Source organism: Charadrius vociferus, unplaced genomic scaffold, assembly GCF_000708025.1.
Source record: "Charadrius vociferus isolate BGI_N301 unplaced genomic scaffold, ASM70802v2 scaffold287, whole genome shotgun sequence".
Taxonomy (NCBI): domain Eukaryota; kingdom Metazoa; phylum Chordata; class Aves; order Charadriiformes; family Charadriidae; genus Charadrius; species Charadrius vociferus.
The window spans coordinates 2,105,623-2,133,585 of NW_009649568.1; the positions used below are offsets into that span (position 1 = coordinate 2,105,623).

The window sequence follows — 27,963 nt, forward strand, 5'->3', positions numbered from 1 at the left end:
AGGAACCTGTGCTGCAGGATGGGAGAAGGATTTTGACTTGCAAATGGACCCTGTGCAATACAGAAGTGCTTGCTGAAAGTTCTTAGGGTTATTTTCTGCTGTGTCACTCTTCTCTCCTCACTTACCAAAATTGTCATTGCCTGTGCTAGCACCCAGTGGCTAAGATGCATGTTTTAGCTCCTGTGTCAGCCCCAGAGCGCTGGCCACATCAACAGACGAGCCCTGCCACCCAAGCCCCCTTGCTGCCCCACTGTCCCCTTGCTGCCACCTGCCCTGCCCACAGACAGCGCTCGGGCCCTCCTTTGCCCTGCTTCACCCTGCCAGCAGCCTCCTGAGTGGGGCACATGGCAAAGGAGGAAACCAAGCCCCAGCCGCCTGACAAGGCGCAGCCCCATCTTCCACCTCCTCCCACCACCCAGCCGAGCAAGAAAAGGCAGAGGAGACACTGACCGGTGGCTTGCACGTTGACGATGGCCCCCTGGGAACGCTTGCGGGTCATGGCATACCAAGACTTGTCTGGGTCCTGGATCCACTCTGCCGCCTCGCAGTAAAACTCGCCCTGATCCGACGGGTGGAGGTTGTAGATGGTGAGCTTTGAGGTGGTCTCCCCAACTTTGTCCAAGCGAACGTCCCCCGTGGCCTGTCGCTGGGCATAAGCACTGCCAGCCCGCAGGACGAAGTCACGGCTGAGGGAGATGACCTCCACAGGTGCCTCGCTGCCTCGCTGCCGGTACCAGGCGATGGAGACATGGCTGTGCTGGGCTGTGCTCTTGGACACCTCACACTTCAGCTCCAGGGAGTCGCGCTCCACTTTGTTCAGCGTCTGCGGGACTGCCGTCACTCGCAGCGAGTCCGGGATCACTGCAGCAAAGGGGGACAGGGAAACACAGCCCATGAGTTAGCAACGCCAAAATGCTCAGTCTAAAGCCCAGAGGTGTTAAAGGAGAGATGGGGAAGAGGTTTCTTTTTATTTATGGTTGTAATTAATCGTTAAGTATTAGCAAAGCCCTGTTGGCTCACATTTATGCCCCAAAAAGAGGAGAACCGTACCCAAAGCCCTTGGCTGGGACAAACCGTGACCTGCAGCACGTATTCCAGCACTGTGCTTAAATTCCTGCTCAACGGCCCCGGTGACTACACTGGGTTTTCCATCACGCTGCAGCACAGCACAGCTTAATACATCCGCATCCCACTGAGGGATTTTGTCATGGGTGGCCTCCCCTTCGTTGTGTGCCCCCCAGCATGCTTCACGACCCCCCTCCTGCCCACATTCCTCAGCCATTCCTTAGCCCTGGCGTGGTCTTCGTCCCTCGATCACTGCTGGGGCCAAGCTGAACTTATTTAGTTCCTTTAATCTTCCCTCATCATGCGATTCCCCTCTCCTTTGTTTATATGGTTTCATGCTTTAATGATCCCCTCAGGCCAAATGAAGGGGTTTCTGCATTCGGAGAGAAGTGGCTCCTCTGAGGGCAGCAATGCAATTGCAGCCTGCCCAGTGCCCGCTCCCGGGACACAGCCGTGTCAAGGCACTTGGTAATAAAACTGCTGGCTACTTTTCCAGTTGATTAACTGGAGGAAAGGAAGTACAGCCATTAAAATCAGGATGGAAAAGAAATTGCAGCCCCCTAGCCTTGCTTATTTTTAGCAAGCATCTTACTTTTAGCAAGCATCTTAATTTTAGCAAGAGGTTCCACCACCAGAAGACAAGACTTTCCGAAGTCTTTATAGACTTTGTTGTCTCAAGAAACATCACATGGAAAGAAGAATGTAAGCCTTCTCCCCAGCTCTGCAGACAAGGCAGTGTTAGCAAGCCTGTTAATGCCCACAGTTTTACCGTGTACTGGTGGAATATAATTAACATATTTCAGTTCGCTTTCATTGACAGCACTGGAAGGTTTGATGAAATTAGCTGAGCTGCCGAAAGCTGCATCTGTTTCATTCAGGCACGGTTAGAGAAAGCAATGAGCTGCAGTGAAGACAACCGCTGTGACTATTTATGACAGAAAAGTCAAAAGCAGAAGAGGGGAAGGAAAAAAACCATGAGATGGAGTAAACAAGAGGGAAATCTTCCCGTGTCCAGCCCGGATGGGAGCATTCGTTTTTACCACGCATTCACTACCCAAGGAATTTACTGCCCCGACAGGGAAAGTACCTGGTAAGGCCATTTACATGGCAGGCCATCGCCCCTGTCCCTGCAGCCGCATCTCCTCCTGCTTCCCTTCCCCTCATCTTCCTCGCTGGGGACCGAGGTGCATCCCCTGCCCATCGGCCATAGCATCTGGCAGTTTGCAGCCGGGAGCCCACCCCGTTTCGCCTTTCCCCCTTCCCTCCAACTCCCAGCAAAGCAGCGGTGACAGCAGCGACTAACCTTGCCAATTCATGCCGCCTGCACGATAAGATTTAAATTTCTCATTTCAAACCTTTCTGAATAATTTCCAGAGCTGTGCAACTCCTTTCTCGTTGCCTGCCAGCCACGGGCTCTTACAACTTTTCTTGCATTATTTAAATGAATTAAACCTGATCATCACCATCACCTTGCTGGAGTTACTTTCCTGCTAAGCTGTTTTGAGGGCAGAGCTCCCTGCTACACCAGCTTCTGCACAACAGCTTACGGGGTGGAAGCGGGTATCTGTGAAAAAAGTGTGCCCGTCCTCCTTCCCTCCTTCCCCCAATTTGAGAGCCTGTTGTGCCTGTGTGTCCTCCTCCCCGCCAGCCTTGCTCAGCAGCACGGCCTCTCTCTGGCTAAGCACCAGGCAGTGAGCAGAGAGCTGCCTACCCCGGGAGCCTGCCTGGCTCCGTGGGACAAGCCAGGTGATGCTCCAGCAAAGGGCAGGCACTTGGCTCGCCGGACATGAAGCTGCCCTCTCCCCGGGAGCAACGCCGGGAAGCCTGTCCGAAGGCTGAGCCTCCAGCAAGCGCTCGCCGTGCCGTTCCCCAAGCAGGTAAGAGGCTGGCAGAGGCAGGGTTTTGCCAGCTGGAACCGTGACTTTGTATTTCCAGGTCATAACCCGGCAGGAGGATTAGCATCTTTTACACTACATGGGCAAGCTATTGCAAAATGCATTCCTGGAGAAAACTCAGGAGGCAGCGGCATGCTGGTAAAGGCTGTAATTTAACTGTGGCAACACCTGACACGCTGTGCTGCTCTTTTGGTTAACAAAGGCAACCAAGATCCTCCCAATTAGAGGAATCAGTTAGACCTTTTGGGGTTGCATGCAGCCTTGAGGCCGTTCTCTTACATCAGCCTGGCATGGACATACATTCGATCAGTGTCACCTTCCTAACCAGGAGGACTGGAGATCCGCTCGCTAAATGAAAGCCCAGTTTCCGAAGGATCAGACATCGGGAGGGCCAGACAAGAGCTCTGAGCTGGCCGGGCCACTGGGAAAGCTCGGTGCTTCGCGCCACCGCCCTCTCGCTTGGCCAGTGATGCACAAACAACTGTTATAGTTATGGTGTATGATGCGCCTCGGGTACCAGGTTTGGGGAGGGAGGGGAAGCGGGTAGGAGAAAGGGGAAAAAGCCATTCTCAAGAGGCAGCCGAATGAAGCAGCCGGTCACAGCTCATTTCAGAAGCCCAACGAGCATTTCGTTTTGAGTGCTGCAGAGCACCGGGGACTCCCACAGCGGGGCCACAGGTCTGCAGGGGCTCACGCACCACGCCAAGGCACACATCCCACTGGCCTGTGCTGACAAGAGGGCTACAGGCATGGCTTAGCCCATCAGGCTGGAGCAGTTCAGCCCTGGAAGTTATGGAAGGAAAAACAAGCAGGGAAGGCCGCAAAGGGGCTCAGCAGGGCATGACACTGCACACGGGGAGGTGCGTTATCAGACGAGAAGTTCAGCCCAAGCCAGTTGTCCTTCAAGGACATCAATTTGTGTATCAAGACACGAGTAACTCTTTGCATGGTGTTCACCCGGGAGCCCTAGCTCTGCTATCAGCCATCATGCTGCCCAGCTGCCCGCACTCACCCCACAGCCTCCCAGCATGGAAAGTCCCATGGTTTCTGGGGGCACTCTGCATGCTGAGCTCCACTTGAAAGCAAGGGCAAGCTTAGATGAGAGTCATCACTATGTGAAGGGGAGCAGGGCCATGCCTGGATCAGAGCCGAGACGGATGCTGCAGGACACGTCCTCTTGCCCGCTCTTTCTCACCCAGCTCCTGCTTGTTTCTCCCCTCTTTTCAACGTGCCATCCAGGCAGCTGGCCTTGCACTCCCCGCAGCATCCAGATTTGCCTCCTCCTTGTCCCCCAGCACGAGTGCACCCCTGCAACTGTTATGAGCCCCTGAGGTGTCAGCAGAGCTTCCCTCCCTCCAGCATCAAGGTTAGGTTTGGCAGTAAGCAGATGAACAGGGAGATGAGCGGCTGAAAAACACTTTGTGGGAGCAAACCTGTTGCTCTACAGCTATCCCCCAGCCAGTCTGCCCTGGCCACAGCTGACAGCATTGAGCTTGTACTTACAGCACTGCAAAAAAGAACAAGAAATACAGGATTTCCTATTAGTCCCCAAGCTGCAGGTTACTGCAGAGGGCACTGGAAGCGGTACTCAGTAGTGGATGGCCTGCTAAGCAGAGGGTGCTCAAAAGCACCCCCAAGTTTTGAGAGCTCCTGAAATATTAAATGTAAATATTGCCACTAGAGGGTGTCAGGCACCCAGCTAGGGAGAGTCCCAGGGCCCTGCGGCCAGGACAAGGAGGAGGAGGAGAGGGGAGTCTGGAGATGCTCCTCTCTCCCCCAAGGTGGTGCCCGTGGGCATTCCTCCTCAAGAAGCCTGCACACACAGCTCCAGTCAAGCCCACCTCAAATGCACACACCCCAAGTGATGAGCACTCGGTGAACGACATAAAGCATTTACAGATCCGGAATTAAGGCCGTTTACCTTAGGATAAGGAACTGCCTTACAGTCTCCCAGAAAACAAGCAGGGAGCAGAGCCTGGAGTTCCCAGGTCTGGCCTCCATACACATCTCAAATTCTCCAGTGTGCTCTCCTCCGAGCCCCAGGACCAGCTCCATTTCCAGCAGCTCCTGGTGCCATGGGGAACTCCGCCTCAGGCAGACAAAGACAACACAGGCCCTCTTTTCCCTGGGCTGGCTCTGGTTCATCCTTGGGTATCCAAAACCCCAAGCACCCCCAAGGGGTAGCTATCAAAGCTTTTATTTGCCAGACACAAACCGGAGAGCTCCCAACATTTCATCTACTCCCAGGCAGGGCAGCAAACCTGCCTGAGATGCCGTTTCCTTGTTAAGCGATGCAGGAGGAGCGTCAGGCTGGGAGCCAGAGGCTTCCTAGCTCGAGCTGGTAAAACAATGCTGTGAAAATCACTTAGCAGCATGGTAGGTAGCCTTATACTGCAGGGTCTTCAGGAGTATAACAAGTTACACAGGCTACCTAGCACAGCGGGACCATGTCAGGTAGGACAAGCAAAACCCACCAGCCTCTTCTTCCCTTCGTTATAGCTTTTACCCACTGACACATTTCAGAGGCAGCCTATAGTGCTACCCTGTGTCCCCAGCTGCCCACTTTAGACTGACTACCTGGACAGACCTAAGCTTGCCAAGTGTCAAGTGTGAGCTATTTAGGAAGAACAAATACATGCGCTCCCTACTCCTAGGGAGCTGCTTCTGGCTGAGAAATACCGCTCTGGATTTTGCAGGGAATTAGTGCAAGAGTTATGTTCCCATCTGCCCTGTGACATCTTGTTGCCCCGCAGGGATCCCAGCTCAGTGCCATGAACCTCCTTCCTCAGCCCCTCTGGTTGTGTGTGCAAGACAGAAACAAGCTGCTCAAGAGGAACCGCAATGCCAGTGCCACCAGTCCAGAGGTTGAGCACTGGCCGGCACCAAATGGCAGCACAGGTGGAGGTGTGAGGCACAGGGACGCAGCATTTTGTTACTATCCTCTGCAATCTGCTAACCTTCCTGTAGCCCCTCCTGTGCCGTCCCAGGGAAGGAGGGTCTGCCACCAGAGCCGCCCCGATGCCACAGAATCAGCTGGAAGGGACCTGTCCTTTCCCAGCCACTGCAAGCTCTCAGGGAGCCACGGTCCTTATATCCCTCCCCAACACCGCTATTGATTTCCCTTCCTTACAGGATCCAAATACGCATGCACGCATGTGTCAGGAGGAAGGGGGTGGTGATAAGGCAGGAAAGATATCTAGATTAGCAATGTAATCCTCTCAAGCCCTCATGCCTGGCAATTAGCTGCACATGCCGATCCATACCTGCTGCAGCACACCAGACACTGCTCTTCCTCGTCAATCAAAAGCTCACGTAATGCCTTCAGCACAGAGGGAAACACATGCTGTGTTACACTGCAAAACCGATGAAGACCCTCAAATGTCACCTTTGCCAGTGGACAAAACTGAGCAAACCATGCCTCCAGTAGTGTCCTTTGCTTGCCTTATTTTAAAGTCCCAGCTAAAAGCTCACAGGTGGCCTGGGGCAGGCACAGCTGTGTTCCTGTTCTTGCCGCTTATAAGTTTCCGCCACTGCCCAAAGGCCTACCTGGGACCCAAATTTGAGGAGGCAAACCTACCACCCCAAGATGTACTTCCACTGTGACTGAGTGCATGGGGTCTCCGTGCAAAACTTTCCTTCTCCTCCTCACCCACCAACATGTAGCAACAGGCTCCTGGTACCACAGGGAAAATGTAAAGCAAGTGCTAAAATCCTGGTTGGTTTGGGGATTACATTGCTTCAGTAAAGCCCCACCTGCATTAAGAAATAAGGATGGTTTAAGACAGGTTTAAATGAAAGGCAGCTACTAATTGTTTAACTAAATTAAAAAAAAGAAGTCCTACGCTTTTCTGAATTAGTCAGGGAATTCACTTCAAGCTCCTGAAGGGGTGAGCAGAACTTGTGCTGTGGGCTCAAGAAAAGCAGTCAGAATATACTTTTAATCCTCGTGCAAATATTCAAGCCTTATTTTAAATGAAAAGTTGAACTATGAAACCGCTTTCAGTTGCTGCCCTATCAAGAAATACAGGGTGAAGCACTGCAGTCACCTGCAATTCTATCACCGCAACATTCTGCAGAAAGAGTAGGAAAATAAAATAAAATAACATAAAATAAAATAACATAACACATCCCCAGTTTGCACACTTGCAGCTTTTTAAAAGGGCAGTTTGTTACTGATTCAGCTGCTGGCAGAAGGCAAGAGGGGAGCCAAAGAGTTAAGTAAGACTGCATGGCAGTTGTTTCACAGCGGTAGTAATAAATCCTCTCATTACAATAGTATCCTTGTTTGTACATTAACCACTGGCTGGAACGATTATGCCGATAGAAATGCATCTCCCAAAGCAACTGGGTGAGCTCAAGCAGCCAGTGGGAAAGGGCGCAGGAAAAAAAAAAGTAAATAATGTAAAAGAAAGGGGAAAAGAGAATCAGAGAGAAGACGTGAGAATTGGAAATTAGGTCATCTTTCAGACTCAGGGCCTGAACTTCTCCTTGCTTGCTGCGGGCTCCATTAGTCGCACACCCAACTTGCCCCGCACGCCCGTTCCAGGCAGTCATGAGGCTCCTTCCCAGCCAGTGGCAGAAGATGCTGTTGCACAACCTGCTCCTGCTCCACGATGCACATTGCGAGAGGAGATTCCCGACCAAAGCTGTGCACTGGAGCTGCGCGGGAACCCCAAGCCCGATGGTGTTGTCGCAAGCCAGCGCGCCCGCCCCGGGCACACGGGGCAGCGATGCTCTCCCGCAGCTTCCCAAGCCCAACACAAACCCACAGGGGTTGGCAGCAGGCACCTTGTGGCCCCACCAGTAACCCCTTCCCTGTGTGCCCAGGGTGGGTGTGCAAGGGGAACAGAGGAGCCCAGCCCCACCTCCGGCTTGTCCTTGATGGACCCAGGGGAGCTACAGCTTTCCTAGCTGCTTGCGGATTCCCGAGTGCTTCAGCTCCAGGAGAAAGGACGCCCCCACCCTGCCCTTTCCCCCTGGGCTTTACTCTGGGGCGACAGCCCCGCCAGCACAGCGCTGTTCAGAACAGTTCTTTGAGCCTCCTCCCACCAGCAAGTGGTGGATGCTGCTCCCAAGTTGCTGGTCCCCTTCCCTCAACTGCTTCTGATGCAGTGTGGTGGATGCCAGGGGCACATTCATGGCTGCTGCCTCTGTTTTGCTATCCCCCGTCACCACCCTGCTCTCAGCTGAAGCAGCTTTGGGGACCAGGGGAAAGGAGGCTCCTGCTAACAAGCTCCTTTCTTCTCTCTCCACCCACTCCATCCAAAAACACCCCAAGGAGCATCTGGTTATTAGGACAGCTAATTTAGGTGGAGAAGTTTAAGTGACCTCATTAAAAGAAAAAAATAAAAAAAAAGAGAAACCAGATAGGGTGGGGGTGTGAAAGGACGAGGCAGCACCCAGCAGGGAGAGTCATCATTTTTTCATCAAGCAAAAATTAGCCGGAGCATGGGTGGAGTGAACCCTGACAACGGGTGGCCCACGGGGCAGAGATGCTGGGGATGCAGAGGTGCCCAAAGAGCACGGCGAGCCGGGTGTGTGGCAGGGGCAGAGAGCACACGCCTCACATCTGCCTTCATCTTCCCGCCACGGTACGGAGGAAAACCTTTACTCCCTCTCATGTGCACGCTTTTTTTTTTTGCAACCCTGCTCTGCGGGGTAGATGCTTTCTGTAAGGAGGAGGGTGCAAACCAGCCTGCAAGGAAAAGAGAGGCACGAGGTCGTGGCAGAGATGAGAACCCAAAGGACAGGGGTTTCCCCTTCCCCGCAATGGGGAAACTTGTGCTTCGTGACAGGCTGGGTGTCCCTATAGTTTTACCCAGCACCTGACAAGATGCAGTTCCTCGGTGGGCTCTGTATTTGAGCTCCTTGGTCGCAGTGCACCCCAGGCAGACCTGGACGAGGTTCAAGCATGCTGCGGCACTGCCCTGCTCCTGCAGCTCTGCCGAGGGCGATGCTCCCACGCTGGCCTCTGCCTGGTGTGTCCCTGGCCACGGGATCTCCCCCTGCCCCAGCCACAGTGCCCAGTGACACCCAGCCAGGCAGCACCGCACTGCCGAGTACCCTCACCGACAGCCTGGGGGACACATCCAGGGAGAGGGGGCAGTGGGCTGCAGACCACCACGCACCACACCGACCGCTCACCTGCAGCGACGATAACCTCCGGCAGCGAGCCAAGGTGAGCCAGCTCACAAATCTCTCCTTCTCCCTCTCCCTCCCTCTTCTACAATCTCACCTTTGCGAGGGTTTAGCTCTCCTGCTGATCCCAAGCGCCGGCGGTGAGCTACCACAGCTTAACGCAAGCCTAAGCCACCACAAACACGAGGGCAGAGCACATCGGCGCGCACCTCTTCCACCGAGAGTTAAGCCGATGCGTTTTTACTTAACAGCACTTGCGAGCTAAGAGCAGGGACGTGGGAATTTGCTGTGGCTTAAGCCGGCACAGGGTAACCTGCTAAGCTGCAGCCTCTGGGAGCCCACAGGACAGCCAGGGAAAGAAAAAAAACAAAACCAAAAACCACCCAAAAAACCAACCCCAGCAAACATGGAGCTGAGGAGCTGACACAGCCTGGGCTCCTCTGAAGCTGCACGTGCAATGCTGTCTTGATATTTTACACCTCTGAAGCTGAAGTTAAGGATTTATGGAAATGGGAGGCTTACAAAATCCTCTTTTCTGCAATTTTTTAAAAGCCTTATTTCATTCAACCAAGCGCACTTAGGCAGGCGGGCAGTACAAACAGCTGAACAGGGAGAGAGTAGAGTAGTATCGTTTCAAAACAATCAAAACACATCTCAGGCTGTATTCCCCCTGGACTACAATAATGTTTGTGGTGCTTTATAGTCAGGTGAGTCGCCCTTCTTGAAAATCAATTTTCTAGGAGGATTCTCCTCTACTTCAACTATACAAGGAAGAGAAGGAGCAACACTGGAGATAAGAGTGCAGAGCTGGTTTCAGAGATTAGTGCCCCTGCTTCAAGAGCTCGGCAGACATCACACAGGAGGTCAAGGCATGCGCGCGAGAGGTGTTTTTCCTTCATTTATGCAATAATGAAGGTTTTGAGACCTTGCAAGCACCTTTCTCCCATCTGCCTTCTGGGACCTGACCTGTCCCGAGAGCTGCAAAGCCCAGGACGAGTTTCCAACGACTCCTTCTGGCCAGTCACTCCTTAAGCTCAGCAGCTTTTGCCTCTGGGGCAAAATGGCACAGACGAAGACATGCTTGGGAGACAATTTTTGCAAGCAGCATTTTTTAAACTAAAAACTCTAGAGGATCCCAAATGGAGAACGTGGGTCCATCCCCTCCAAAACCCACCTTCCTGCTAAACACACAAGAACGGAGCATTTCAGCCCTCACAAGCAAAGCACTGAAGGAAGCACAGAATTAGGCTTTATTCTCTATTACAGCCCAAATTTCTGTTCAGCCCTGGTATGGGTCTTAAGTTCCCATATGAAGACAAAGTGAAAATGCTGTCATCCTGACAAACAGACAGGGAAGGAGAGACCAGAATCGCATCTTCTTCACATGCAGATTACTGAGAGACGTGGGGTAGCTAATAAGTAGATGAGAAGAAGTTTTGAAATCTAAGAACAAAAAAATCCCCCATACAAACTAAGACAGTGGAAATCTTTTCTTTCTCTAACAGTCCTGTTTAAGGCATGGAAATTGCTCATAGCATATTATACAAACATACATCTTCACCAGACAACAACCATCTACGGAGCCACAAAGTCAGCATGAACTGGAGGGATTTCTGGGAGCTGGAATGCAGGATGTCGGTTCTATTGGGTATTTCCAAGCTACCTTCCTCCAACAAGGTTTTGGCAACTCAGAACCATTATTCTAAAGCTGGCACTCCCGTGATGAATGAAAGGCATGGTCTGGCTCTTGCAGGATGGAGTCCAAGTTCCCCAACCACGAGGACCACCTGCTCTCCTCCTGCACTAAAGACTGCGGAAAGCAGAAGACTAGTAACGTAAATTCAGCCTAACAGTTGACAGACTTATGCCACCTGATCAAGGTATCATAGGTGAAACCAGTAAACATCCACTTCTGCAAATCTATTTTCCTGATGAGTTTTTTCTCTACTGTACTTCTGCAATTTTGCCTCTTATGTACATGGCTATGGTCATCTCTCTTTAAGCTCTTCATGCTTCAAGCTGCTTCTAGTTCAGGAAAATGGGAGGTGAAATGCTGTGCTTGGATGGGTTTTTGAGACTGTGCAAAAAGGTGTTCTCCTGCTCCAGCACAGTAATCAGCTAGTCTGGAAAAGCTAGTCTGGTACGCACAACAAGTTGACTTTCTGCATGAGAGTGTTTGGCATCTTTATATTGAAATCTTTTAATAAATATATTTATTTTTATATTCATTGATCTGGCCATTTCAAAGCACGTAGTACCCTTCCTTCTTCCTCCTTCTCCCATTGCACCTTCTCTCAGATTTCTGTGAACCTCTCTGGTTATCACCCCAATGACAGACGGCCACCACCAAGTTGCTCTCCCTGCAAAAAGGTCATTGTCTGCAAGGCTTGAGCAGCACACACAGCTACAGAAGGGGACATCACTTTTCCCTTCAAACCGTGCTATGTTTGAAGCAGATGAGGAAGATGACAGGGCTTCTTGAGGCAGTGGGAAGAGCTGTGAGCAAGGATCAGTTGATGGAAATAATGACAGCTCTCCATCATGAAGTTCCGCGCTACCTTGTCAAGGTGTGTGAAGAAACCATCATGTTCACCACGGTAGCAGCTCCTAAACCAGACAGACAGGCAGGAAGGATTAACTCAATAGTTAGTTCCTGCCATACAAATTGTATTCCAAATGTTTTTGGAATGGCCCTCAGACTCTTCTTATGTGGAGGGGGTGTGATGACTATCCAGGGGAAGCTTTACCCAGCAGTGAGTGCTCCACGCAACCTCAGTGAACTGGCAGCAGAGTTAGCCACAGAGAAACCACCAGGTGGTCTTCCATGACACACGCTAAATGATAAACGGCAGCATCATTTCAGAAAGAGATGGACACTGCAGCCTGTGGGAAGGACTTATGTTGGAGAGGTTCATGGAGGACTGCTTCCCATGGGAGGGACCCCACGCTGGTGCAGGGGAAGAGTGTGAGGAGTCCTCCCCCTGAGCAGGAAGGAGCGGCAGAGACAAGGTGTGATGAACTGACCGCAACCCCCATTCCCCGTCCCCCTGCGCTGCTTGGAGGGAGGACGTAGAGAAATCGTGGCTAAAGTTAAGCCTTGGAAAAAGGGAGTGGTGGGGGGAAGGTGTTTTTAGATTTAGTCTTTGTTTCTCATTACCCTATTCTGACTTCTAATTGGTAATAAATTAATTTCCCTGAGTTGAGTCTGTTTTGCCCATGACAGTAATTGCTGGGTGATCCCCCTTGTCCTTATCTCGACCCATGAGCCTTTCACTGTATTTTCTCTCCCCCATCCAGCTGAGGAGGAGTGATAGAGTGGCTTTGGTGGGCACGTGGCATCCAGCCTGGGTCAACCCACCACAGTCTTTTAGGGCACAGTGCTCAACATTTTCCAGGATACCCCAAATCCTTTGCAGGAGCCAGTGGGCATTTTAAAATAAGCATTCAGGAAATAAATCTCACATTAAAATAGGGAGAAGATGCTTTTGGTGCACCTATCATTAACTCAAAGGCACACAATGGATCAAAGTAGTGCATTAAAAAACCCACTCAAAACAGTAAAGAAAATAAGTCACGAAATAAACTAGTAAATAGGAAGTTCCCATGATGTCTCCAGTGCAGGATCAATATCACCGACTCCAACAGAATCCAGATTTTATTTATAGCACTTCCAGCCTTCTACTGGTGAAACCTCTGAGTGAGAGCCAAGCACAGACGATGCGCTGCTGTCCCCAGGTCTCCAGGCAGCTCCAGGTTTCCCAGTCAGTGCTTGTTTCACCATTGAGTGTGAAAAGGCTCTGCAAGCTGCCAGCTTCCCAGCTGCTACCTGCTACCCTGTAGGTAAATGGCAAAATGACCAGCATGAAGCATTTCACTTCCGCTGCTGCTTCTCGGGAATGCCCTTGGCGGAGGTAGGCTCTGGAGTTTAACCGGCTGAGACACCAAGAGGCATGCCTGGGAACAGCGGCGGATACTCTGTTGGCTGCTGTCTGCTCAGCAGATTGAGGAAAGCACAGCGTAATGGAAATATCGCCAACTCACGTAAGCCTGAAGAGGCTCTTGAGCAGAAGGAGGGAGAGGGAAGCTCTTCTCAGCAGTTAGCAAGAACAGGGGGTCTCTATAGGTCCTGGACTCCTATGAAAGAAACATAAGGGAGCAAGACCCAAAGATAACGCTTTTAGACTGCTGAAAGACAGGATGGGGTTCTCATCACAGCAGTATTTTTGGACAGTATGTTCTTGCATCTCTACCTTTTGTATCAGCCTCTGGCTGGTACGCACTATCAGGTTAACCCCTTCTTACAAACACTTAGGCTTCAAGAGGAGACAACAGCAGGAAAGATTTTCCTGTAAAGCTTCAGCCACCTATGTTTCACATCCAGAAGTGCCACCAGCTCTGCCTGATCTGCGCCTCAGGCTGAATCTGCTCAGGGCCTGTTTCACCTTCTCCTGCACAAAGGTAATGGCTTGTCTCACAAGTATCTGTAAAGATTGACAGCCCAAGATATCTCATGCAGATGAGCTATGGTATGCAAATGAAGAACATATTGGGATCCTGATAAGATACTTATTCTTGCATCACCCTCGCTCTGTACCATCTGTGAGGGGAATAAACTTCTCACAACTATCTGATCCAAGTGGCTTTTTTACAAGCAAGTAGAACTGGGAATCAAGATGGGTCGATCTGCAGAATTATGACCAATTAGTCAATGCGAGTTATCACCACATTACTAAAGGCAGAGTGCACCAATGGCAAGTGGTCAGAGCAGATTACCTGTTTAACGCGTGGCAGGTGCATGGACCCACAACCCATTTAATAGCTCTTCTGCCACACGGAAAAAGCCTGTGTGGGAGCCTGGCTGATCCCCTCTTAGCACTGCCATGGGAACTGGGATTCTGCTGTAACACGGTCCCTGTGCACAGCTTAGTGCCCGGGCGATGAGGCTCGTTGTGCGTGCTGCATGCTCTGCAGAAGCATCACCCTTGTGCCTCAGCTGAAAGAAGAGCAGGATACGGTGCATGTCCACTCCGATGAAATAAGACCGTGCAATTACAGTGCGAGCATGTGTGCCTGCCTTCCACCTAACTTTGGCAAGTGCTTTACTGCTTCGAGAGTGGCTAATGCTCTCAAACAAATACTGAGAGATGGACAGCAGTCTCAGAACAAATTTCACAGGTTTCATGAAATAGCTGGAGAAGTAGAGGAGATACCCACTGCGTATTACTATTTCTCTGCAGACATCAACCCTTAGACACCAAAGAAGTCACCTGGAAGATAACCCCAATCAAGGAAAACCAATGATTGCACTTTATTAGATATCTAGGAATTCAACCATGAAGCAAAACCCACAGGAAACCAAGCTTCACTAGCTCCTCTGCTCATATTTACTCTTCTTCCTTTTATAAAAGAAATCCTCTCCAAACTCAGCACTGGTATCAGCACGCTGTCCTGCCTAAAACAGGGGACCCGCTCATCCACCCAGACAAAAAACCTCACCGAAGGCAGACTCAGTAGCCTTGTTTTGTGGCATGTTCTCTCTCCCTCCTTGCCTATCAGTTTTTTGATCCCTGTAACCTAGACATACAAAGCAGGACAGTTTTAAAGGCTATCGTATTTCAGATCACAGCTCAATTCCTGTAAACACAACCTTCAAAAAGGAAGAAGAAAAGAGCTTGAGCCTGTTACTTTTTCTGTTACATTAAAAGGGCAAGAAAGATTATTTTTTCCCCTTAATTATTCTGTTTTGGTTTTTTTTCCAAACCCCTTGCTTGAGCACATTAGGTACTCAGGTCTCCTACGCCCTCACAGACTCAAGGGTGACTGAAGAACTAGTGGAGTCATGACAGCACAGAAGGGAGAGGAGGGAAAGCAACAAGGGAAGGCAGCTTCAGTCCGACTCTCACAGCTCCCAAATCCCAGCTTGTTTCTATTAACAGACACATTTGGGAGAAAGCTTCCTTGGAAAAGACTTGCTACCTGCGGCCCATTGGGAGAGATGGGGCAAGACTCCCAGCTCACACCTGAGGCTCCAAACAGCCCTTCCAGGCACATTCTTCCAAATGCCACCACTCTACAGCAAAATGAATTACACAGCAACACTGCACAGTACTCCCCCAAAAATAACAAGAAGGGAAGTGATTTAAATAAAGAAAAAAAAACAAACACCCTTTTTTAAGAAAAATGTTCATTCTTCTAGCCATCACTGAAAAGAAAAAAAACAACATAAAACAGACAGAAAACTATTTCCCCTTAAAATTCATTGCAAGTTTATTTGAGTGTTTGATCATCCTCAGACATTCTGGATCTATTAAGGACTGGTTTATGCCAGAAAAATCCATGCAAAGTGATTTCAGTTAAACTAATGCAGCCTCTTACACTTGTCTGTTAAAATAGTTTTGCAGCAGACTTTAATCCATGCAGTTTATTTTGATAATTTAAGGAATTTAAGAGTGTCCACATAGCGGGGGGTTAATAAGATTGTGCAAAAGACACACAGGCCAAATGCAAAACTCACTATCTCATACGCTGCAAGTGAAAAGCCAATTCCTTTCATGCCACCAATGCAAATTCAACCCCCAAGAGTGCTCAAAAACAGTATGATAGAAATGTGAAGATTAAATTCCTAGGAGGCTGACAAATGCTCCTCCTTTACCCATAGAGCTGCTGAGGTGCACACCACCACACTGAGAACATTGAGAACATAGCTTTCCATTGGCTTCAGCTAAGTATGATGCTGGAACCCTTTCCCATGGCCCGCAAGACGTTTGCATCCTGGAAACAGCCCTGGTTTCAGCTGGGACAGAGTTAATTTTCTTTCTAGTGATTCAGACTTGGTATGAAAGGAAAGTCAGTAATGCATATTGTTTTAGTTGCTGACAGGTGATGTTTGTATTTTTTCAAGGACCTCTTTCAGCTTCCCATAGAAACTGGGAAGGAGCATAGACAGAGCAATGGCATAGCCAATGGAATATTCCCTACCACAGATGCCATGCTCGGTATATAAACGGGGTTAGCTGGGGGGTGGATACTCGCAATCGCAGCTCGGGAAGGTACCGATTCACTGCGTGGTGAGAGTGACTTGTGTCATCATTATTATTTTCCTTTCCTGTTATTGTTCTGTTAAACTGCCTTTACCTCAGCCCACGAGTTTTTTTCTTCCTTTCCCTTTCCCCTCCTTTTCTCCCTCTTCTCTCTGCTCTTCTCAGGGGCGGGAAGGGGAGAACTGTGCGAGTGGCTGCGTGGTCCTAGCTGCTGGCTGGGGTTAAACCACAACAGAAGCTCAGGCTGAGAGTAGGGAAGAGGCAGCCACATCACCTACAAACATACCGCGTTCACCCTGAGCGCGGCAGTGGAGCTGGAGGCAACGGATGTGCAGCCTAACAGGGGCTAACAGTGATGACCAGCTTGCTAAGTTTCACCTCCACCAGTCTCCTACTTCTTTTTTAATTTTAAAATAGTCAATTAGGTCCCTGTGACTCAACATTTTTCCTTTAAGAAAAAGAGTCATACCTCTGCTTTCTACCTCTAGAATTCATGATTGCTGTGGTCCTACCCTGGGCATTGACTAAATACACTGTTCTCACAGGTTTTGAGACAGGACTTTCCAGTGAACTATGCAGCAGCGGCTCCCTCCTGAAAACGTTCTCTCTGTGGAGGGACAGACGCACACAGCCCCATCCATGCACGCACAGCATGGACGGCAGCAAGACTGTCCCTGGTGGGAGTCAAGCACACCATAAAGAGACTTCTCCACCGGGAGAGGAGGAAAGCCAAGGTCAGTAAACTCGGTCTTTCCCCGTTTTGCTGTGCACAGCTATTCACGGAGTCGGTCAGCGGTGAAGACACCAGGCAGGCTTGGAACAACCACGCTCTCCTACCTGCCTGTCTATGGGTTAGACCTGGCCACCCACAAGGGCAAGCAGCATCACACCTCCCCAGAGCAGCATGACTTCATCTATCAGAGCTGCATCCCACCAGGTTAAGAAACTCCTCACAGTGCCAAGGACCTAACGAGGGACAAAAGAGGTGACCATCTTACAAATCCTCCCAGTAGTCCAATGGGAGGTTGGCTCCTCCTTGGCAAGCAGAGTGCCATGTCCCCTCTTTCCCAAAACCCCCAACCACCTCCATCAGGACACAGCAATACAGACCAAAACACGAAAAACAGCCCCCCTCAGCCCAACGCTTTTGGGTGGAGAACGGTGGCATTTTCCCAAGGTAAGATCAAAGTCCCTTTCTTTCCCTTCTTGGCGGGGAGTGCCTTGCTGGCTGTGCAACCCCAAGCAAGCACTGAACCACTGCCTCTCCAGCCTCCCCAAATGTGGAGCAAAAGCCGGTGGTGCCCCAGGAGAGGCTGTGCTTACTATCCGCAGCAGCAGCTCCTGACATATAGTCCCCTAGGAAGGAAAGGTTGGATTGTAACCCGCAGCTGGGGAGACCCACAAAAGGAAGACACCGTCAGCTTTACATGCTCAGGAAACTTCACCTCACTGAAAAACTAATTGCAAGATTTGGGCTTTGTTTGTTTTTACAAAGCCCCCAGTAACCATCACATTATTAGAGGAGATTATGGAGCATCTCTGCTGACATCCTCAATAGCATACACCTGCAAAAAACCCTCTCCTTTTCCTTTTAATTATTTCCATCTTTCCACTTTTTTTTTTTTTTTTTGTATTTTCATTGTTTCTTTGCAGGCTCCTCATTTATCTTCAGACTCGGCCATTTAAATTTTAATAGAGGCTTCACTGTCTATCCCCTTTTTCTTCAAAGGCCCTGCTTTATTTTTCTGCCTCTTCGCGGTCCCCCCAGCCTAATTGTTGTTATTATTTTTAACCTTCAGTAGTTTCCTTTGCTTTCTTCTCCATTCTAATCTCTCCCTGCTCCGGTTTTCCCCCTCTACACTAAGTCCCTTTCATCCCTCACCTCCCTCTTGCCCCCGGCCAAGCATCCAAATACATGTGGAGCAAGCGTAACCAAGCATAAATATGAAAGGGATCATCCAATTTCAGCAAAACGCTTGCCCCTACCTATTCAAATATTGACTTGTAATGATTAAGTCCAAGAAGATCATAATTTTTTTTTTTTTTTTTTTACAGAGCTCTGCAGGTCTTTAATAAACCTCAGCCTCCGCCTCGACGGCAGTCAGGACTGCAGTTGCTGAGCTGTTTCCTATGCATTACAGCAGATTTGCTCCAAGGTAAGCGAGAGGGATGCCTGAGCCGGGAGCGTGAATTATAAGCAAGGAGATTTCATTCCCCAGTTGCTGGTTTATTGAAATTCAATGCCTGCCTCTCACCTGCTGCTTTGTTATGCTAACCTCTTCTGGCTGGCCTAAAATTTCCAGTCCACGGCGCAGCCAAGCAGTCGCACTCCCATCAAACCCGCACTCCCATCAAACCCGGGGAACCGCGTGGTGCAGCAAGACCTGCCAGAGGAGGCACCAGCACAGCCTCTTGCAGGGGACATCTCCGTCCCAACACCAAGCAGAGCGGCCACCCCCCTAAAGGGAGGGAGATATGGGGATGTCACTAAAGGGCAGCCTCAGTGCTGGGGGATGCCAGGCGATGGTCACACCATGCACCAGCTGATGAGAAGGGCTGTGGGGGGCTCCTCTCGCCTTAGGGAGGGACCTGCTGGGGTTTTTTAATCCCACTCGCCAGGATCTTGCATATTGCACACAACCTCGCTTCCCTCCAAACAGCATGAAAGACCATTTCACCCCCCAAGGGTTAGGAAGAAGAAAAGAAACCCATCTCCTACTGGCAAGGCACAGCTCCCACCAGATTTTCGCCTTCTGAAAAGCACATGGACTTGTGAGCTGCTTTTGACAGCCCGAAGAGTGGCCGAGCTGGAGGCGTTCAGGGCAGAGCTGCCAGCTGGCACCCAGGATGCCAGCTCCCCCTGGCCCAACGCCCCACAGCCCCATATCACAAGCTGACATCCGAGAAGAATTATTAGGTTGGATATTAGGAAAAATTTCTTCACAGAAAGGGTTATCAAGCTGCCCAGGGAAGTGGTTGAGTCGCCATCCCTGGAGGTATTTAAAAGACATGTAGATGTGGTGCTGAGGGACATGGTTTAACGGTAACTTGGCAGTGCTAGGTTAACGGTTGGACTCGATGGTCTTAAAGGTCTCTTCCAACCAAAATGACTGTATGATTCTAAGACAGATTAAACCCACTCACAGCTCACTGTGCCCTGAGATAAGCACGTGCAGGAGCTGCCAGCCCCTTTCGCTGCTCCTCCTGGCCAAAAATGCAGAGGCACAAGGAGGACAAAGCATGGCCCATGCCAGCCTGGCACATGGTGCAAGGAGAGCATGGTGAGGATGAAGACAAAGAACCACACTTGACATATAACAGTGCCCTTGCTGGAAATTACCACCGCACTTCGCAAACATTTCATTACAAGTAAGCCCTCCTGAAGGGAAGAAAATAGCGTCTTCCTTTTCCAAAACAGGGGAAAACGTGCAGAAACTGAATGGTACGTGCCTCTGGGTGAGACAATAAGACACAGCACATCCTATAAACACCCACCAAGGAGTACGACCGTTTTGACATAGCACTGCCATGGCACAGACAAAAATACTGAGTTTGCAAACAGTGAAATGGTACTAGAGTACGAAGTCAACTCCTAACTCTCCATGCTGTCTCCCTGTTTCTAGCAGAGACAGAAGGCTGCTGCAAATGGTAGTGAAGACTTCACATCTCACCAACCTGGGTGCACAAACCTGCCTGAAAAAGCAAACAGAATATATCTATTCTTATTTTATCAATATCTTGATTTAATTCCCATTCACCAAGGTTTAACCCTGCTCCCAGACATGGAGATGCCCTCAGTAACCCAGAAAGCCTTGGGTAAAGATTTGCTGGAGCAAGCCTACCACACCCTTCCAGATGCTGCTGCCCCAGCACTGGAAGGGGCCAGCGCACATCCCTACACCAAGGTGCTCACATTTAGTCTCCTGCAGGAAAAGCAGGTCTCACCAGTATAACCAGCCCTGCAGCAGCCAACTGCAAGCTCTGCAGAGGGGAAGTTTTTGAAAACACCCCAAATTCCCCAGCATCCCCCTGGCTGCTTTCCCACAGGGCAGACCTCAAACCGGTCTCTCTCCAGGAGGAAATAAATAAATAAAACAAAATACACCCGTGTGTGGGCTCATGCAATTTTAATCAAACTAATGTCTGCAAAAAGGGGGGTAGAGGGGCGGGGGCAGGGAGGCATTACAGTGCCACTTGTTCAAAGCGCTCCCGTTTATTCCACATCTGCGATCCCTTTTGAGCTCCCAACAGCAGCGAGGAGTACGAGACGTACAAAGCGAGCGTGTGGCGTGCGCTGAGCTGTCTCTTTGTTTTAGTCACCGTCTGCTGCTAATGTCAGCGAGAGAGCACTCCGGGGATCGACACCTCGGTGCCGCGCCAGCTAATTACACACCGACAAAAGCACCCGGAGGGGAGAAAATAAAAAAGAGAGGAAACCGAGCATCCTAAAAAACATTGCATGACTTAATGGGGGGCCAACAGCTAGGGAGACCAGACCTGCTTCTCACAGGGCTGGGGGAGAAGGGGTAACGCGTGGGGGGCAGACAGAGAGCACCCTGAGCTCCATCGGGAATGGTCTTGCCCTGCAGTGGCGCTGAGGGCACTGGCAGAGGGGAAGGGGACAGCATGACAGCCCTGCCCAGGCAGCAATGCAATGGGGTGGCAGAGGAACACTGAAAAGGCAATTGCGGGCATCTCCAGGGGTCCTGGCAGAAGGGGACGGCAGCAACACGGAGAAATGGCCTGAAAAGTTTTGGGGACTGTTTCCCGCAGAAGCGCCGGGCAAAGAGTTGGAGCCACAGGAAGGAGAGAGGAGCTGGTGGCTCGCGGGGGTATAGTGATGGTTGTGCCAGCCGTGTCAATGCCTGGTGTGTTTCGGAGGTGGAGGAGAGGAGCTCATGGCAGGAGCAGGAGAAGGGGAGCTCTGTCCCTCACCTGATGGCACAGCCCTACCAGCCCTCGGGCCTGTCCCTCAGCTGCCTGGCTCCTAAGCTGGCAATACCCATGTTCACCAGCCTCACAGGGAACAACAAATGCTTAATAACTGTGTAGGGGAAGTGGTCCATTCACTACAATACCTCCCCTGGAGATACCCGAGAGCCACTTGCCATGGGGAGAGGCAGAGGCGACAGAGCTGCTCAGGAGCAGGTTCCCGGGAGGGCTCAGGTATTAACTAACCTGCCCCCAGCCCCTGGGACCCGGCCACAGCTCCCAGACGGGGATTAAAGCCAGCAAAATGAGAATTTCAAACATGCATCCGGCAAACCCATGTGCATTCCCTGTGGCGGCAAATAATCAGGTACCAAGAAGGAGATTAACCCTGCGGGACTGAAGGAAACAAAGGCATAAGAGCTGGTCTGTTTAAGAAGCCGCTGCTGCTGCTTCTCCCAGACAAACACAAATCTGAGGGCAGCGCCTGCGTGAGAAACACTGATTGCGAGGAAATCTAAGCCCCTGATTTTATGCAGGTCCACAACAAGCAGCACAAAGAGCCCTGCAATAGCTGTTACAGCAGAGGTGGTGAGCCAGGTAGGCTCCTACCCAGGTTGTACCACGGGATGTGTTGCTTTAGCGTTTACTTTAGCTGATGGTGAGCAAGCCAGCCCCTGCTCCACTGACTGCCGGACCTACAGCACGCTGCACCCTCGGGAACCGGCTGCCATGCCCTGGGAAATGGGCAACGGCTCCTCGCTGGGGGTCAAAGCGACACAGGCTACTGACGGCGCAGCAGGGCTATGGGGATGTTCTGTGCAGGTGGCAGAGCCTGATTATTTTGGGACACACACCCCCCCCCACCCACCAGCCAAGCTGGAGAGGTCGCTGTACCTGCAGAGGTGGAGAAGCAGTGTCCTGGCCAGCGTCCCCTTATTCAGGGGCCACCTGTTCAAAGCTGAGACGGGGCATCACCCAGCACAGAAGGAAAGGCTGCTCCTCACTTACAGGCAGATGCAGCTCCTGCCTCTTTTGGGAGAAGGCTCTCCCTGCACGCTGCTGGCAGGCTAATAACTGCAAGAGACTTTCACATACTCCCTACTCAACAGCTAGATGTGTGTCATGACAGGCTTCAAGCGGCACATCCCTAACGCTCGTGCTGCTGCAGCGGCAACTCGGTTCCCAGTCGAGCAGCCTCCAGCAATACCACCTTGGGCTGTGATCTTGTCAGGTTTCATAAGCTTAATCAGGCTCTGCTCTGGCTGGCGTACAGGGGTTTCACTGGCAGACTGGCTGTCCTGTGGCTCCAGACAGCGGCCCTGAACACTCAACAGCAGCGCTGTGTCCTGGCAGTCAACAGGAGGATCTGCATTTCGGTTTTGACAACTTCAACCAGTACATAATAAGGGACAGGACGGGTAGCCCTTCAGGCATCGGCTCGGTGGACCAGTAATAGGCCAGGGACTGTGGTGGCTGGCTTAAACCCATTACACTTTAGCAGCAATGGAAAGCACCTTCTAGCCTTTGGGAGAGGGGTCCAAGGAGCAGAAGGTTCTGGGGTGGCTCCTGGGGCACACATGTCATCTAAACATCTTATTAGTGCAAACTGCCCACAGTTATCCAGCTTGACTTGGCCCTATCAGAGCAGACTGTGACACGAACACACCACAGGAGATGACAACTCCATGTTTCCATACCAATGGTCTGTGACAGGGCTGCCTACAGAAACTCATCCCACTGCTGCCACGGGGCATTGCAGCACCCTGAGCTGGCACTGCGCTTATCTACAGCAACAGGCTCTGGCTAAGCCCGACCCCATGGACTCGACCCGAAGCTATGCACTGCTGCCCAGCCCAGCATGCCTCTGGTGCCCCAGTTCCTCCTCTCCTCTTCCCTCCATCAACATCAGACCCTCAGCAGGAGCCTCTCAAAGCAGATGAGATCTGACGTGCCCGGTATCTCCGAGGATGGGCACGCAGCATGCACGGCTCTGGCCACAGGCACAAGGGAGCAGAAATGATTCAAGAGTGCCAGGTGCCTGCATCTCGTTCCCCACTGCTCGCCAGCCCTCTTACTCACAAAGTCACTTCAAAAGGAGCTCCTCAAAGCATGCCGTCGCTGCCTCTGACTTCCTGATTGCAACAGGAGAGGAGAAAGAGTAGGAGGCAGCAACGTAAAGGTAATTACTGCATCCCAATGGCCTTGATGGATGACAGCCCTGAAACCCCTGTAGCCTGCTCTGGGGTCAAGAGCCTAAAACAGCATCTAGGGCACTTGAAGTATGTGTGGAAAGGGTGGGGGAAGAGCCCCACAGAAGGAGGCCAGGGCCCATGTCTCTGGCACCTTTGAGGCCTCCTCCCATTGCAGGAGGGAGGAAGGATGCTCTTTCCACCCCAGCCACAGTCCCTCACCGGTCATCCCCACGTGCAGCTCTCCCTGCTCCAGCATCTCCAGGATGCCACCCTCCTACACACCTTGCTGCTCTTCACGACACTAAACCTCCTGTCCAAGGTCTTCCCACCTGCCACTTCCACACTCCCTCCCCCTCTTGCCTTCCCAGTGCTGCTGTTCCTTCTTTCCTTCCTGCTGCTCCCTTTTCAGCTTTCTTCCCCCCCCCGCTTTTGCTTATTTTTAACTCCCTCACCTCCAGTCTCCCTCAGTCCGCTCACTCTCTGCCTTGCACACCTCCATTCGCTCCCCTTCACGTTGCCCAGACCAGCACTGGGATGACCACCACCTTCCCGTTCCCCAGCAAGGGCAGGAGCCCCTCAATTCCACCTGACCACACTGAAGCCAAAGGGCTCCATCTTTGGCTCAGCTTACCCTGCACCACAGGACCCGGCTTGGAGACAGAAGCCCTTCATGCAAAGGGATGCTTATCTCCCAGGGCCACCTGTGCCAACCACTGTGTCCTCTGGATAGGCTCAAACACTCATGTGGCTTCAGCTGTCACACAGATTGAGTGGGGCTTTTTTGGATGATGAGCAGTGCTCCTACTTTACTTGTTAGATAAGCTCTGCAGTTCCACCGCGCAGGTGTGGCCTGAACAGCATCCCTTGCTGGTGACACATTGGCCCGGGATACCGCTGCAGAAGGGAAGAGGGTGGAAGCATCCCTGCGGCCGTAGTGTGTCTCCACCCTGTCCCAGAGCGGCTGCCCTTCTCAAAGTGGCTTTTTGGGCCAGCACCCGCAGCCAGGGAGCTCCTCCAAAGCACAGCCTCCCCAGATGAACAGCTCATGCCTTTAGCAACCCCACCTCTCCACCAGCTTCCCCTTCCCTGTAGGCTAGCATTGCTGGGCCAGCGCTCCCATCTTCCAGCCACAGTGCCAGGTGGACCATCCGTGGTGCACAACCGTCGCCTGCAGTTTTGCAAGGAGTCCTATCTGCGGACAGGTGGCATCACTACACCTGAGAGAGCTCAAAAGGTGACAACAGACTGCCAGAGTGCCTGTGGTCATCTGTGGCATGCTGATGCAATTCTTCAGCAGACAAGGCTCAAGAGCCTCACATTAACCCTCTTTGATAAGTAACTGGCTGCTTTGGGATCTTCTCTTTATTTCCATGCAGCAGCACAATACCGTAAAAAAAAAAATTGGACTCTTTAAATCTTCTCACCCTCAGTGAGTTTAGCATTACAAGTTACAGCTGTGAAATGCATTTGGTAAGGAATGGCTTTATAAAAATCTTTCTCTCTTGAATAGGCAGTTAAAAATGAAGGAGGACAGGGTCTGAGAAAGTTAAGCGCTCAGAGCACACCATGCCTAGGACAGAGGCATCCCTGTCCAGAAAACACTGCCCGCCGTGACACACCTCCCCAAGGCAGGCATTCCTAGCTACAACATTTCTTCGCAGAGCCCTCAGTTATCATTTTAACTAGTATGCAGTAAGGAATAAAGCCCTAAAGGGCTCAATATGTTGAAACACAGTGTTAGGGAACCAGAGCAGGACAGAGCAGGGACACTGAAGGGCATCCAGCCCATTAGTACCAACATAGCAAAGACCTACCCCTTAAGGCAGAGGCTCATTCAGATTTTAAATGGGCGAGCAGAGCAGCCCCACCTCTTGCCTCTGTAGGGCCAGAGGGTAAAATCACGCTTCTCTCTGCATTCAAATGTGCCTTTGTTCAGGTTCACCCTGTTAGCTCTGGCTTTGCTCTTCTTTGTAGGCTCTCAAGAAACGCCTCTTGTTGATGGCAAGGGCAAGTGGGGCGGCTAATCCCATCCCATTAGCATCCTCTGAAATACTCCAAGGACTGTGGACCCTGGTGCAGACGGCCAGAAGGCGGCTCTCACTACGCGAGCAGGACTTCTGGATGTGTGCACACACATCCAGCCCCGGAGCCATTCGCTGTCAATAAAGCCTGCTGGAGAGAGGGAGAGGATAAAGAAACAGTCCACATGTGGCTTGAAAGGAGACTTTTCTCCTACAGGCACAGCTTTTCCAATACCAAGGGTCCTCACTGCTCTTCTTTTCTGAAGGCGGCATGAAGACCTTAAATTGGGGGACACATGTTAGTGTAACTAACCCCACTGAGTAACCCGACTGAGCACCATCCCACAAGGGATGGGGAGGGGGCACAGGGCACCATGCATCCAGCAGCTCAGCCTCTGGTACCCTCGTGAGGCAGATACGTGTATGACAGAAGCCACCCCCTCCCCAAATGATGAGCCAGTGCTACCTGCAGCACTCTCATATTCCTTGCAGCTCTCCTTTCCATCACAGCTCCTATTTATAAACAGCTGTTTGGCAGTATTACTAATCAGTGCTGCGTGGAATAATATTACATTTCCCTCAACATTACTATTTTATCTTCTTTCCTCCCCACCTCCAGCTGATGCTTTCCTTCCACCACCCCCAGCCTGGAAAGCAATATTACATTCCTTCATTTTATCCAGGCTCCACTTGTCTGATAATGTAAACAATTTACTTATAACCCATGCAAAAAAAAAAAAAAATTAAATACTGTTAAACCCACTTAAAATAAATACTTGCCGAAGGAATATCAGCTGGAGACTGCTCTCTGACTTATAATAATCCCACTGCACCCAGGGAAATCCTCTTAAACCTATATCAGATAAAGATTGTAAAACTGTTATAGGGCTAAACTGTCAGGGCAGCCCCAGAATCAAGATGGAGAATTTCTCCTCCCAGCTTCTCCCTGCCGAGGGGCAGCTCCACCCCAATGCAGGTCTGGATTCCTTCTCAGCACATGAAGCAAAACCACTTGCGCTGCAGAGCTCAGCGGCGTGGGACCCTGCACCGCCTGGCAGGAGCCAGAGGGAGTGGGAAAGGCCAGTCCTGCCGGAGCTTCAGGCTGGATGAGGCAGTAGGAGGTAGACAGCCTTGGGACCAAAACCCTCCCTCTGGAGCTTCAGCACATGAAGCAAAACCACTTGCGCTGCAGAGCTCAGCGGCGTGGGACCCTGCACCGCCTGGCAGGAGCCAGAGGGAGTGGGAAAGGCCAGTCCTGCCGGAGCTTCAGGCTGGATGAGGCAGTAGGAGGTAGACAGCCTTGGGACCAAAACCCTCCCTCTGGAGCTTCAGCAGGGCAGAGACCCTCTGATGCTTTAAACCAGAAGAAATCTACCCCCGCAGGATGTCCAATAGCACCATCTCTAAATTAGCAGATAAGGAGCCCAAACCAGAGGGGACACGATTAAACTTCTGAGCCCTCTTGGGGAGAAGATGGAAGCAGTAGGCTTCCAACTTTTGTGCTATCCTATCTGATAGGACAAAAAGGACCTGATGTATGATCGGTAATGCTGCTAGGGGCTTTTGGGATTGTTGCTGCTCTGTGTTTTCTCTGGGCACCGGTCCCCAGTTTGACTTTATTTTGCTTGTTTTGTAATTCTTCAACGAGAATATGTGCATCTACACCACAATGAGCATGCAGCTTTGTGGCACAGAAGCAGACTAGCTCAGCAAAGGGCACTGCGCTTCCCCTCTGCTACACGGGGACACAATCATTCACCACCAGACCTACTTGTTCTCCAAGACGACCCGAGAAAAGCATTGGTGTCAACAGCAGAAACAGCTGCCCCTGCCTCTCAGGGCAGCAGACTGAGAAATGCAGAGCATCAAAGTCTAAGGGTAGAGAACTAGAGAACAAATAAAGCAATCCTCCAGGGAAAACAAATTAAAACACAAAAAAAAAGTCCCCCAAAACACAGAAAAAAAGGAGTGGGAGGAAGGAGTAAGCAGAGCAAAAACCTCCCCAGAGAGGCAGCATGAAAAATAGGCAACGTGGAATGTGAAATTTTCACTGGTAATCGAATAACGGGCTGCTCCATCACAGGATTTCTCAGTGCTGCAGCTGGCTGGAGCCACAGGGACCGTATTCCACTTTCAGAGTTCACTGAGCAATTGCTAAGACAGGGGACGGGTGCCATATGTTACCAGCTGCGCTCACAGTCATGGCTTTCCGCATTTAACACTGAGAGACTGTTTGGAGGCACAGAAGCAGAGAAACCTGCCCACTTGGTGCCGCTCCCTCGCCACCCGGTATTCCGGCAAAGCTGCCAGAAATGCCAACAGGCTCTGCTGGCGAGTCCTGGAGCAGGTCCCCGTGCCAGAGAGTCGCCAGGCTGTGCCGGCCACTCATTCCCACCGGTACCCATCACAAGCAGGGAGGTAGAGAGATGGGTGCCCTGCAGCCGCCCTCCAGGGAGGTGGTCCATACGGCCGGAGGCAGCACCTGGAAAGCATCTGGGCGTGCAGGAGGTAGGCGGCAGGTACCAGGCTCTGCCCATCCCACATTACAGCCCGCTGGCTCCACCACCTGCTCACCTGACCCAGCCTGGCTCCTTCTGGCTCTCCTTTTGTGCTCTTAATTTTTTTCATCTTCCAGAGCTTCTCTCAGTTGTGCATGTAGTGAAGAAGTAAATATTTGGGG

The 27,963-nt window shown here is 51.2% G+C and overlaps 1 protein-coding gene across 1 annotated transcript in view; it reads right to left on the bottom strand.

Annotated features, from left to right (window-relative positions):
* The window catches only part of IGSF3 (immunoglobulin superfamily, member 3), a 71,979-nt gene that overhangs the window by 34,066 nt on the left and 9,950 nt on the right, over positions 1 to 27,963 (bottom strand). Inside the window, exon 2 of the mRNA XM_009890086.1 lies at positions 451 to 861. Within this exon, the coding sequence (XP_009888388.1) occupies positions 451 to 861 (411 nt within the window). The remainder of the gene's footprint in view (positions 1 to 450; positions 862 to 27,963) is intronic.